The sequence below is a fragment of the Ranitomeya imitator genome, chromosome 6, assembly GCF_032444005.1.
Source record: "Ranitomeya imitator isolate aRanImi1 chromosome 6, aRanImi1.pri, whole genome shotgun sequence".
Classification (NCBI taxonomy): domain Eukaryota; kingdom Metazoa; phylum Chordata; class Amphibia; order Anura; family Dendrobatidae; genus Ranitomeya; species Ranitomeya imitator.
In genome coordinates this window covers 491,931,879-491,946,027 of record NC_091287.1, presented here as the reverse complement: position 1 = coordinate 491,946,027, position 14,149 = coordinate 491,931,879, and the positions used below count along the sequence as shown (strand labels likewise).

Genomic DNA, 14,149 nt, shown 5'->3' with positions numbered 1-14,149 from the left:
TGTCCGTCGTCTTACCCATGTGATGGCTTGGATTTTATTTTATTTTTTTTGCAGGACGAATTGTAGTTTTGAGTTACATGTGATAGTTTCCCCAATGACCTTTTAAATGGTGCTGTCAGTGATTCATGTCTAAATTAAGGAATATGCCATTTATTTCTACATCGGATAGCCACCACACAATTCAATCTGCTCAGAAACTCTTTAATGCATGTGAACAAGGAAGTACACCTTGGAGATGGACTTAGAACTTTTCATGTGGATTCTGTTCTCAAGGGTGACTACCTGAAATTTAGAATTTGCATGACTACGATTTTAAATGTTATTTTTTTCTGCAGATTGCCAAAACCTTATTCACAGATGAAGCTTTGAAACCATGTCCACAGTGCCAGTACCCTGCAAAGTATCAGCCTCTCAAGAAGCGAGGGAAATGCAGCAAAAAAGACTGTGGGTTTGACTTTTGCATCCTTTGCTTGTGTGCTTTTCATGGCTCTAAGGAATGTAGTGGGGGATCAGGGAAGCGAGTCCATAAAAAAGATGTACTCCCTGGAAGTGCCCAGAGCAAGCGCAATTTGAAGAGACTCTAAACAATTTTATTTTTTATTTCTTTTGTAGTACCAGTTTTTCTTGTGTGGGTGGTTTTATGCCCTTTTAAATCTTGTCCAGCAATGTTTGCTTATTTTGCACATCCACATGGCTATTGTAAGAATTAAAGAAAGTTCATGTGGTTGGGAAGATTGCTGCACAACAGGGCAAATTGTATCACAACACTGTAGGTAGCACTTACTGCCGCTGTTTTGTATTTAGATTTCTTAAGTGTTACATGAGAGTCTAAGGTGAATGTTTGTTTTATATTGTGTATACGTTTTCTTCATATGCAGATGTTTTTCTAACTTATTTTTTAATTTATTCTTGTTACAATTTTTTGTTTTGATACAATTTTTAAATAAAATTTTAAAAACCTCCCTATTTTATTGTTACCTGTACATTACTAATCTGTACAATACTATACTGTGTGTCTTTCTTTTGTTGCTGCATTGTTTCACACATTAAATCCATGTTTATAGGTACCATACGGACCTGGTTTCTGTTTCATGTGTGTGAATATTTTATTTATTTTTTTTTTTTCCTGTGGGACCAGAAGACTGTGAGGAACTCCTGTGAGTGATATGTGCCAAAATGGGGCAAGGAATCCCCAGAGCTCACATTTTATAGCATCTGTAAACAGGGGAAGGAGCCTTGGTACTTATAATGTAGTTCCAGTCATGCGAACACCTGTCTAATATTCTGAATTTCACCAGTAAGTAACAGATGGGTTTTTTTTTTGTTTGTTTTTTTTGCGCCTTGCCTTGTGCTCGTTATTTATTTTTCTAGAATTGTACTTTGTTTACAGCAGATAAAGATGCAGTTATAGGCCCTTCATGTGGGAGTGACTGGAAACCTGATAACACCTATCACTGAGCACTAATCAATGACAAAAGGAAAGGAAGCAGCTGCTGGGAGTTACTTTGTTCTTATTAAATGATCTAGTCATGCTCTGTTTACAGTGCTAAGTGGTAGTACATTGGCTCAAAGGACACGTAATACGGCATCTAATGTGCAAGATGTTCTGTCACAAGGTAATTAATTACTTTGCTGTCCCCATAAAAAAGCGCCCTTTACCCTATGTATTTAATAACTATCGTGCCTTCTTATGTGTTAGCGCTACATATAAGCAGCAAAGGAACTTGCTGTATGTCTTAGTAGGATATATTTATTGCATAGCATGAGGAGCATGGTATTGCTGTAATATAATAGTGCTTTATGGTTAGGATTTTCTGCCCAACTAATATACACTGTGTCCTGCTATCCCCTCCCCATATATCGATCTTCGGCATATATAGGCAAACACCCCAGAATAGATCACTTATTGTCACCACATTCGACAACATGACAATATAAATTCCATACATTATTTAAAGGATTCGTTCGGTACCTAAAATATCCTTTTTTTTTTTATATCTATCTTTACATCATAATCCATTGTCTAATTAGCAATATTATTACATAACCTACACTTTTCCCTAGCCTGCTAATTTGCTAAATGAGTTTTAATTTACTTCACTTCCTGTGACGCTTTGAGAGGAGTGTCAATCGTGATGTCAGAAGAGTCTGGCGCTGCACTCATTTCCTTGCAGCGTCTATTGCCCGCCCTGTAACAGAGTACCATCAGTTTCTTGCATTTACTCACTCTGAAGATGTTTTGATTTCACAAAGCTGACAAGCTGTGGGAGAGGTGAGAGCAGCGCCAGCACTCTGCTTCTAACTGTGAAGGAAGACCTAATCAGGAACCGGAGATGGAATCAGTGATTGACATCAGTGCTGCCTCACAGCTTCTAGCACTGCCCTCAAAGGAATCCCCATCAGGGAGCTGTTATAGAAGTGCAGCGCCCCAGGGTCCTGGTCGTTGCAGTAATATCATTCTCTAAGAGGGGAGTGATGTTATGTTTGAAGGCAATAAAGGAGATCACTTTACCAGGTATCACAAACCATGCAACACACTTCACACTACAGTCCACCAGGGGGAGCTATGCTCCTATTTATTAGGACACTCTTCACAATTAGGTAAAACTGGTGGTCTAGATAGGAAGTTAGTCAGAAGCTGGCTGAGCTTCACACAGTCAGTCCCTGTCAGGCAGACAGAGGGAAAGGAGGAACATCTAGCAGTTGGCGACAGGGTGGTCCCTGACGGGTGGGATCCTGTCAGAGGCCTAGACAGAAGGACACGGAGCTGCGCCTGCCTACCGATGCGACAGCATCCTAAGAAAGAGACAAGAACAGCATATTGTATTGTAGAGGGTGAGAAACGAAGTCATAGCAAAAGGAGAGGAAACCAGGAATTCTGCACTTCACAGGCTGCCTCCTTCTGAGGCGCAGGATCCAGTAACCGGAACACCGAGGGAGCAATCATCTCCATGCCTTGATCCAGAGACTGGCAGGACAGCTAATTGCACATTACTGATCCGCGCCTATACCCAGGAGGCACGGTGACAACTTGTGGGGGCCGGGGCGTGTTAGAGTCCCTGTAAAAAGCCTCAGGCCACCAGTCATATGGGTTTGTTCGTATCCATCTGGGGGACAGAGAGAGAGACATAACATCTACAACAGTTGTGAGGACCTTACTGAGAAGCTCAGCAGGAAGGTAATACAACACCCAGGTGCTAGTGGAAGGCTACAGATTTCCACCTGGATAAGGGAACTCTGGATTTGCCTTCAGACCGGCCGGACTCTGCCTGCCCTGTGATCTGGTGCTCTGGACTGTGGATGCTGAAGCCTTCAGTAAAGGTAAAGAGACTGCAACCTTGTGTCCTCGTTATTCATTGCGCCTCACTCCATCCACCATCTACACCTCTGGGAAGCCCTGGGGATATACTTCACCTGTGGGAAGGTAAACCATCTAGCTGCCATAACATCACCCCAGCGGACCCCTAAGCAGCGTCAGTCACGCTGACCGAATACCACAGGTGGTGTCACAAACATTTCCCCTTTAAAGACCTTCCCCTTTTATAACTGACCTCCCGAGGGCCACGGACCGGGTCAGCCACCGTGACATCACCCTTGAGAGCTGAAGGACCCGATACAGAGTACCCCACTGCCCTATGGAGGCGATCCAAAGCATTGAGTGACACCAGCGCTGCCCCCTGATGACTACTTGTTTGAGGGCAACACTGCTGTCACTCACTACTTCTATCTCTGCCCCCTGACGACATCTTGCTTTACAGTTTACTGCACTCACCTCTCCCGCAGCTTCTATCAGCATTGTCAGAGGGCAGCGATGCAAGTGAGTGCAGCCCTAGCCTTCTGTGACATAATTTTTGTGACTCTTCTCAAATGAAACGTCACAAGAAGTGAAGTAAAAAAAAATATTTTATTATAACGTTAATTATAAAGGTGCCTAGAGTGTAAAGATAGATGTTTGGAAAGGACATTTTAGGTCCTGGACCAGCCCATTAAGGATTCTTCCCAGAATTACTAGTCAGCTCTCTCCATTCCCTATGAGCTACTGGAGGCTACCCAGTACAGCGCTGTATATCTAGAAGTGCAAAAATTAAGAGCTGAGGTCAAACATGTTCCACTCCATATGCACAGCTCCATTTTCCACATAACGGGTTTTTAGAAGTTGGACCTCCGTAATCAAGAAGTTATTTCCTATGCTACAAATGGGGAACAACTTGCAGTTCTAAGAATAAAGGTACCGTCACATTAAGCGACGCTGCAGCGATATAGACAACGAGCCGATCGCTGCAGCGTCATGGTTTAGGTCGCTAGGAGATGTCAAACACCGGCAACAGCTGAGCGATGCAGGAGCGATCCAGTGACGTACTTATCGTTCTCGCTGGTTGTTCGCTCCATGAAAAACCATTGCAGGCATCGTTGCTTTTGCTGTCAAACATGACGAATCACGCAGACCTGACGACCAAATAAAGTTCCGGACTTCTAGCTACGACCAGCGATGTCACAGCAGGATCCTGATCGCTGCTGCTTGTCAAACACAACAAGATCGCTATCCAGGACGCTGCAACGTCACGGATCGCTGTCGTTCTCGTTGGAAAGTTGCTCAGTGTGAAGGTACCTGAAGGCCGGTTTCACACGTCAGTGGCTCCGGTACGTGAGGTGACAGTTTCCTCACGTACCGGAGACACTGACTCACGTAGACACATTAAAATCAATGTGTCTCTGCACATGTCAGCGTGTTTTCACGGACCGTGTGTCCGTTTGGAAAACAGACATGTCAGTGTTCGTGGGAGCACACGTATTACACGGACCCATTAAAGTCCATGGGTCCGTGTAAAACACGCACCGCACACGGATGTAGTCCGTGTGCCGTGCAGTCTACAGCGCTACAGTAAGCGCTGTCCCCCCAGCGTGGTTCTGAAGCCGCTATTCATTTCTTCTCTCCAGCATCGTTCGCTGAAGAGAAGATATGAAAAATCTTTTTTTTTTTTTTTTTTTTTTTTGGGGGGGGGGGGGGGTGTTTAAAAAAAAGATCCCTGTCCCCAAACCCCTCCCACCCCCTGTGCAGGCGTGTACTATCGAGGACAGAGAATGAACTTCAATCCAATATTGCAGCCAGCATGCAGCCAGCGGGTAAGGAGAGGGTGAATCAAACACCCAAAAACCCCGCCCCTATGGCTGAAAATTGTTCCCTCCAAATTCAGGTGACAGAGTCCCTTTAAAGCAGCGTCGATTACCTTGACCGAATACCACAGGTGGCGTCACGAACATAAACTATCCCTTTAAAGACCTTTCCCCTTTTACATGGGCGCCCTGGACCACGGACCGGGTTGCAGCCACCGTGACATCCCTCTGTCCCTCTGTGAACCGCCAGACCCGGTACCGAGTACCCCATGGCCCCATGGGGGCGATCCAACTTTGGCGTCACGAACAGGATCTACTAAAGTCTGAAAATCGGGTCATGTGCGCCTAAAGACTGTGCTAGAACTGTGCCTAACTGTGATTTGTGTTAAAACACTGTATAACTAATGAACCGTGATTTGCCGCCAAAAATTCCCGCCAAAACTGCCGCCATTACAGCGTCACGAGGAGCGCCAGAGAAAAAGGGCATGCCATCATGGGCGGGAACGAACTGAGAAGTGCGAAAAATAATGGCCGCCCACTCCAAGTGCTACTGTACCATGCGGACATATCCATCAGAAACAGAGATCCGCCTCCTGATCCTGAATGGCGGAAGAAAGAGAAAGAAGAAGCTCCGACCCAAAGGAGAGGGCAGGAAAGGGACCCAGCAAGAAGGTTCATGGAGGACGAGATGCTGAGCAGCCAGGACTCGGAGGGTGGGGTGGAAGCCGAGGACTCCCCAAGCTACCAAGATGGAAGCCATAGCGAGCCGTCACCAGAAGTCCTGGAGTTCCTGAAAGCAGAGGTGGAAGAACTCACCGACCAACTTCTGCGGACACAGCTGAGCACCGTAACCGGGTGGAAAGAGGCCTTCATCGCGAGCCTTACCAGACATCCGTCGGCAGCCTCGTCTGGTCCGGAGCAGGAAAGAAGATCCAGTGCCCTGAAGCCAGAAACAGCGGCACTGCTGAAAAAGATGGCGGTGCCAACAAAAGACCTGCAGCCCGCACCTTTGATCCTAGTGGAGGCGGAAAGGGAGATGCTGCTGAGGGAGACAACAGCACCGCGGCCCGACCAGCGACTGCAGCTTCAACAGCGGAGCAGATCGGCACCTGAGGGACCGCATGTGAAGCAGGTATGAAAAACGACCCTGCTCCAGCGACTGCTCGTGCCACAGCTACTGACCCGGCTCCAATGACTGACCTTACCGCGGCCACCGACTGTGCCACACTGCAGGCCGACGAGTCACTGGTCGGTCCGCTCCCAGCATAAGGGAAAGTAAAAGAAAGAATGTGACTGTAAATAGTTACCAGTTTGCTGCAAGTTCCTGATTTGACTGTTGCTGTTTTCAAGTTTATTGAACCTGACCAGGGTTTCTTCTTAAAGGGGTCCCATGTTAAAGGGATCCTGTGTTTTGCACAGTTACCTTCCATTTAAAGAACATTGGAGTCATGAACAGTGAGTGGCTCACAAACTTATCCTGTAAATAGTTTGCAACTTCTTAAGGGTGCTTCCTACTGGTTTCACAAAGGAAGCTTTTACAGAGACTGCTTCTGAAAGAGACTGCTGCTAATCTTGTTGTGAGAACTGCTTTATTTCACAGAGACATGAAGAAAAACCCGTTTGGCGCGGCAGGATTCCAGGTCTGGATACACACTTTGGAGCCCGCACAAAATCAACGTTGGGGGTTAATAACGGGTCCCTCGCATCGATTCTGCTGTTACAACGTTATTAACTGACTTGAGTATTAATACTTTGCACTACCTCAAAAAGAAACAGACTTGAATATAGTTTGCGCCCTTAAAGGGGAAGTCTATTTGTTGCACTTTCTTAAAGTGGTAATGTTTTATATAGCCGTTAGTTAGATAGTCTGATATGGTAATGCACCTTGAATAAAATGAGAAAATATAGTGAGCCCGTGGGGGTTGACATGAAATCCTACACTTGAATAAAGAACATGATTGTTTTAAATATTGCTGGGTGCAGATAGAGAATGTAATGGAAGTTTTACACTCTGAAGTTCTAAGATAGTATACCCGTTCGGGTAATCATATTTCATAGTTAGTAAATTGCTGCACTGTTCCATTAAGTTGTTTTATGTCCCAAAAGTGAATTCACAATGTAAATATATTTTGTTATGCAACGTTCAAGAGTCCTCACCTCCCATAAAGGGAAGCATCAATTCATATTAATTTGTTTTATAACATTCCAAAAATTTGTATGTCTTTTTGCTAACCTGTAACTGTTGTTTTTCTTTTCCCAGTCCGGGAGTACTGGATTTAACGGGGGGAGTGCGGCGCCCCAGGGTCCTAGTCGTCACAGTGGTATTGCTTTCCTCTCGGGGAGAGTGATGCTACGTTTGGAGGCAAAGAAGGATAACTGCATCCAGGTATCACAAACATGCAACGCATTTCACACTCCAGCCCACCAGGGGGAGCTCTTGCTCCTATTTATTAGGTCACTCCCCACATAAGTAAAACTGGTCACCTGTAGGGAAAGTTAGTTGCTGGCTAAGCTCCGCTCAGGTAGTTGGTCCCTGACAGGGGTGGGATCCTGTCAGAGAACGAAGAAGAAGGACATGGAGCTGTGCATGCCCTCAGAGCTGCAGCTCCCAGAAAGAGACATTAAAGGAAGAACTGTATTGCAGCGAGCGTGCAAGGAAGTCATAGCAAAGGTGAGGATACCAGAAGGGGACCAGCCCTACACAGGCTGCCTCCTTCTGAGGCGCAGAAGCCCGGTAGCCGGAAAACTGAGGGAGTAAGGATCTTTATGCTTTGCTCCAGAGACCGGCAGGACAGCTAATTTCATGTTACCTGTCCGCCCTACACCCAGGAGGCACCCCATAGAGGCTGGGGCATGCTAGAGTCCCTATTAACTGCCTCAAGCCATCAGTCATACGGGTTTGTCCTATCCTATACGGGGGACAGAGAGAGAGACATTACATCTGTGAGGACCTTATGTGAAGCCTTAGGCAGTAAGGAACTACAACACTGCAGTGCAAGAGAAGGCTACTCATTTCCACCTGGATAAGGGGACTCTGGACTTGCCACCAAACTGGCTGGACTCTGCTGACCCTGTGATCTGGTGCCCTGGACTGTGGATGCTGAAGTCTTCAGTAAAGGTAAAGAGACTGCAACCTTGTGTCCTCGTTCTTCTCTGCGCCTCTTACCATCCACCATCTACACACCGGGAAGCCCTGGGGAAACAATTCACCTGTGGGAAGGTATACCATCTAACTGCCATAACATCACCCCAGCGGACCCCTTAAAGCAGCGTCAGTCACCCTGACCAAATACCACAGGTGGCATCACGAACATAAACTGTATTCCTTTAAAGACCTTTCCCCTTTTACATGGGCACCCTGGGCCACGGACCGGGTCGCAGCCACCGTGACATTCCCCTGTGAACCGCAGGACCCGGTACTGAGTACCCCTAGCCCGTGGGGCGACTCATAAGCCCGCAAGGGTAGGGTCCTCGCCCCTCTGTATCAGTCTGTCATTGTTAGTTTGCTTACTGTAAGTGATATCTGTAATTTGTATGTAACCCCTTCTCATGTACAGCACCATGGAATCAATGGTGATATATAAATAAATAATAGTAATAATAATAATGAGGAATCCTGAAGAGCTAAGTTGATAATCACTCTCCTTCCAGGCTCTAACAGAGGAAAGAATGGCAATAGATAAACTTTTCACTACGTCGCCAACCTGTTCATTCAATGTCCAGAAGATTTTGTGTTGTCTGCATTGAAAAATTGAGACCTGTGAATAGTCCCATAGAATATAATGTACCTGTGTGATGTCACACAGACTGCCACCATATATTAAAATAAAATACTTTTGTAAAAGTTACCAATTGCTGACGTGAAGAGCTATGCCCGCAGGCAGTGGTCGTGGATAAATTGTATAAATACACCGGAACATGAGGACAACCATTAATGTCAGGCCTTATCACAATGAGCATTGCTGCCAAAGAAAATATTGTACCAGTCCTTACACACGTGCATTGTTTGGCTTCACAAGAGACACCGTATAAGGCCTCAGTAAAACATCTGTTGCTCACGTAAGTGTGCGATCTGTGTTTTCAAAGGTGGAGCACGTAGCCATAATAATCTATAGAGCAGTTCACATGTCCATGTTTTTTTGCAGATCGAGTGGTCAGAAGAATAAAAATCACGTTTTAGAGTACGTGATTTGGGTGTATGCACCAATAGCGCCAATGACTGGAGTTGAGCAGACGGAGTCACTTTGTGCTCTGTCGGACATCATTTTCAGCAGTACCCGCCTAGTTGAGGCAGGCACCAAAATGGAGTTGCCAATGTCTTGGAGCCCACCTCAAAGGCAGATATGGATGAAAATTATATCCAACATTGTGTCTCTGACAGGCAATGGCCCGTCGCTGCATACGCTCAAATCCTATTTTGAGGGCTTACAACATATGCTCGACAGAGTCACTGATCGTATGCTAAAACGTGATGTGAATACAACCTAGGGTCCGCGAAAATCACTGACAGATGACATCCATGTGCTGTCTGTTTTCCAGGTTATCCAACATACCTCGGAAAACTCCACAAAGCGATGTCATGACTTTAGAAGCTTCTGATAAACAAATTGACATCCTTTGCTTTAAGTGGGATTGTAAATAGGGCAGTATTTTAAGACCAACCTTCAAGTACTTCTTACCTGTTTAACCTCTTCACAACATGCGCCATACATGTACACGGGGTGAGCTCACCTCATATCTGGGAGGTCATGGCTTTGTGTTAAGACCAGGACCTTGCCGGTTTCACACGTCAGTGGCTCCGGTACGTGAGGTGACAGTTTCCTCACGTACCGGAGACACTGACTCACGTAGACACATTGAAATCAATGTGTCTCTGCACATGTCAGCGTGTTTTCACGGACCGTGTGTCCGTGTGCAAAACACGGAGACATGTCAGTGTTCGTGGGAGCGCACGGATTACACGGACCCATTAAAGTCAATGGGTCCGTGTAAAACACGTACCGCACACGGACGTTGTCCGTGTGCTGTGCAGGAGACAGCGCTACAGTAAGCGCTGTCCCCCCACGTGGTGCTGAATCCGCCATTCATATCTTCTCTCCAGCAGCGTTTGCTGTAGAGAAGATATGAAAAATCCTTTTTTTGTTTTGCTTTCGTGTTTAAAATAAAGATCCCTGTCCCCACCCCCCGCCCACTCCCTGTGCGCCCGCCCGCTGTTCATAAAATACTCACCCGGCTCCCTCGCAGCGTCCTGTCCTCGCCACAGCTTCTCCTGTATGAGCGGTCATGTGGGGCCGCCGATTACAGTCATGAATATGCGGCTCCGCCTCCCATAGGGGTGGAGCCGCATATTCATTACTGTAATGGGCGGCCCCACGTGACCGCTCATACAGGAGAAGGTGCAGCGCGGAGAGGACGCTGCGAGGAAGCTGGGTGAGTATTTTATTAACAGTGGGCAGGCGCACAGGGGGTGGGGGGACAGGGATCTTTATTTTAAACAGGAAAACAAAAAAAAAAGGATTTTTCATATCTTCTCTACAGCAAACGCTGCTGGAGAGAAGATATGAATGGCGGCTTCAGCACCAGATGCAGGGGACAGCGCTTATCTCTAGCGCTGTCTCCTGCACGCTCCGTGTGGTACCCAGTCAGCACACGGGCGGCACACCGCACGTGTGCCACACTGATGTGCCACATAAACGCATGGACACACGGACACGGATAATTCCGGTACCGATTTTTCCGGTACCGGAATTATCTGGACGTGTGGAACAGGCCTAACAAAAACTCCTGTGATAGTTAACCTGTTAATTGCTGCTGTCAAACTGTGACATCTGCATTTACTGCGCGTCGGCTGGGAACACGTCATTCCTTGCGCCCATGACGTGATCATGGGTTGCCGATGGATTGATATGACAGCTGGAGGTCTGCTGAAGACCCCCATGCTTGCCATTATGGAGCTCCTGTGCAGTGGCATTGCTGTATATAGCACAAGCAATGAGACAATAGCAGCTTCAAGTCCCCTAAGGGGACTAACAAGAACAGTGAAAAGTAAAAAAAAAAGTTTTAAAAAATACGAAACAAAAATACAAAATACTTTAAAGTTTAAAATCACCCACCTTTTCCCCCATTAAAAATAAAGATATTTAAAAAATATGTGTATTTGATATCGCCGAGTTCAGAAAAGTCTGATCTATCAAAATATAAAAATAATCCGAATTGGTAAACACCGTAAATGAAATTCAAGAACACCAAAATTAAGTTTTTTTGGTTCCTGCAATTCCAAAAAAATGCTGTAATATGCAATCATAAAGTCATATCTATCCCAAAATGGTATCAATAAAAATGTCATCTCATCCCGCAAAAAAATAAGCAGTCACACAGCTCCATCTACTGAAAATGTTACGGATCTCGGAAAATAGCAGAACAACCATGACATTTTTTATTGCAAATTTCAGATTTTTTTTCCACCACTAAAATGATTAAAAAAAAAACAAAAAACTGGGCATGTTTGGTATTGCGGTAATTGTGCTGATGAGCAGAATCACATGGTGAGGTAATTTTTAGCACAAAATGTACACCGTATAAACAATTCCCAAAAAACAATATCAGGATTGCTTTTTTTCACAATTTCTCCCCACTTGGATTTTTTTTCCCATTTTCCAGTACACTATATTATCATCATTATTTATTTATATTGCACCATTGATTCCATGGTGCTGTACATGCTAACATGAATGGTATCATTCAAAAGTAAAATATTTGGTATATGATGATTTTTGCACATGCTCATTAGATGCTTCGATACAATAAATAGGCTCAAGGTTTGTTTGTTTGTTTGTTTCATTGTGGCTAATGTATGTGTGCATTTGTTTTACTATAGCAACAGGAGACTAAAATAGCCTCAGTGGCCAATGTGAAAATTGCAAGATTTCTAATTTTAATTTTTAATACAGATTGTGATATGGAATAAAAATAAATAGGTCATTTTCTGATAATACCTTCACTTTGATGACTTTAAAGGGAACGTAATATAAAATGTATAGGCAGACCTGAGAAATGTACAGTATATAGAAGAAAGAAACACAAGCTGGTATAATCGCTGTATTATGGTGACATGTCACAGTCATGATCCCGATTGACCTAAGAGAGGGAGTGTGGATCATAGGGTATAAAAATAGGGTTCTGGCGACTGACTACTGCGGAGAAGGCTGCCCTTCTGGGGCACCATTGTTGGCATTCCGCCTTCTCTTGCCCTATTATGAATCACAATGCCGGACTCCGGAATCATTGTGACAGGGAAAGCAGAACGTTTATAACCTGCCCAGACTAAGCCATGTTTTCAGCAAGGCAGTGGGAGGAGAGGAGCTCTCACCATTCATTACAACTGTGAACTCCATAGCAACATTCAGTCACACACACACCCAGGAAGAAAGGAGCAGCTCCTCCTGTACAACATCTAGGATTTCTTCCCAGTCACCTGTCAGGATCCTCACTATGCGGATGGACCCCTCAATCAATTCTCCTGAGGACTGATCACCGCCACTCACCATGGGGCACAAGAGGCTGGCCATCGGTAGGCGAGGAATGCTGGGGCACTGTTGTATTGAGCTAGTACCATGCTGAACTGGATATATGGTCCAACGGATAGAGAAGGATAAATGTTACTCCCAGATGCATTACTAATTATTTCCTGTAAACTTTTTATCTTATTCTGGGTTTTGATCGCTCACGTGATGATCACTTTTTAGTTCACTTTGTATTGTAATTACACTATGTAACAAATTTTTATTTTATTTGTTTTTTTGTTCCTGGGTCCAAAATATATTTTCCTAACCCGTTATGCCTAAAACAAATAGAAAATAGTTGTTGTTCCACAAAAACTTTGCTTCTGTGATCAGGACAATGAAGACTCCTCAGTATTGAATAGGAAAGGAGAATTTTCCTGAAACAAACAAATTTCAAAATGTAATTGTCCTGATCACAGAAGCAAAGCTTTTGTGGAACAACAACTATAATGGGTTAGGAAAACACAATTTGGACCCAGGAACAAAAATAAATAAAACATTGTTATAGTGTAATTTCCTCTTTTTTGACTCAACAAATACTAAATTTTTCTGGCCTGTGGTCATAAAATCAAAGTTTGTGCTGAATGTAGTCATTTTTCCATGGTCTTTAAACATAAGCAGTTGAAATATTACACTTGGAAGCCAGGAACAAAAATTGTGTTACGTAGTGTTATTACATAACACTTTCCTTTCCATTATATCCGCTAAGATTTTTCCACTAATTCTAAGTTTCCACCAGATCTAAATGTTATGAAGTTATTCCCTATCTATAGGATCAATCAATGATAACTTGCTGATCAATGGTGGTCCAACCACAAGGATCTCCAGTGATCTCGAGAATGGGTTGTGCAGAGCCACATCTGGAATGGACCTTCACTCTACTCATTCTGTATGGGCCGGCCAGAACCAGCCGTTGATGTAGCACTAGCACCCGTGTCATTACACCAATAAAAAATTAAAAAATATAAATGATTGGAACACAAGTAAATATTCCATCTCCAGGATTTTACAGATGCACAATTGTGCTCAGCTGTCTCTGTCCCATAGAGGATGAATGGAGCTGAAGTCGAGCATGCTCATCTCCGCTCTGTTCAAGACCGTACATGGGTTCTAGAGACCCATTCTCATTATAGTAGGTGTTGTGAGTTCTGTTTTTGGGCTCCCTCTGGTGGTTACTGATGGTACTGGGTGATTTGTGTTCTGCTGTCTCTGGTGTCCACCTGTTCTATTAGGATTTAGGAGTTTCCTATTTAACCGGGCTTTCTTGTCATTTCCCCGCCGGCTATCAAGGTTATCAGAGTGTTTTGTTACCTCAGCTTCTGGCTTCAGTAATCTTCAGGACAAGCTAAGTTTTTGATTTTCTTGTTCCACGTTTTGCTTTATTTTTGTCTTGTCCAGCTTGCATATAATTGTTTCTTTGCTGCTGGTTGCTCTAGCGGGCTGTAATTGCTCCTCATGTTCCATGAGTTGGA

At 44.6% G+C, this 14,149-nt stretch overlaps 2 protein-coding genes across 2 annotated transcripts in view; both read left to right on the top strand.

The window, feature by feature from the left end:
• The window catches only part of FBXO43 (F-box protein 43), a 53,393-nt gene extending 52,303 nt beyond the window's left edge, over positions 1-1,090 (top strand). Inside the window, exon 5 of the mRNA XM_069731650.1 lies at positions 336-1,090. Within this exon, the coding sequence (XP_069587751.1) occupies positions 336-584 (249 nt within the window). The 3' untranslated portion in view covers positions 585-1,090. The remainder of the gene's footprint in view (positions 1-335) is intronic.
• An 11,425-nt stretch (positions 1,091-12,515) lies between these two features.
• The window catches only part of RGS22 (regulator of G protein signaling 22), a 189,938-nt gene continuing 188,304 nt past the window's right edge, over positions 12,516-14,149 (top strand). The window contains exon 1 of the mRNA XM_069731649.1: positions 12,516-12,685. Coding sequence (XP_069587750.1) covers positions 12,661-12,685 — 25 coding nt within the window. The 5' untranslated portion in view covers positions 12,516-12,660. The remainder of the gene's footprint in view (positions 12,686-14,149) is intronic.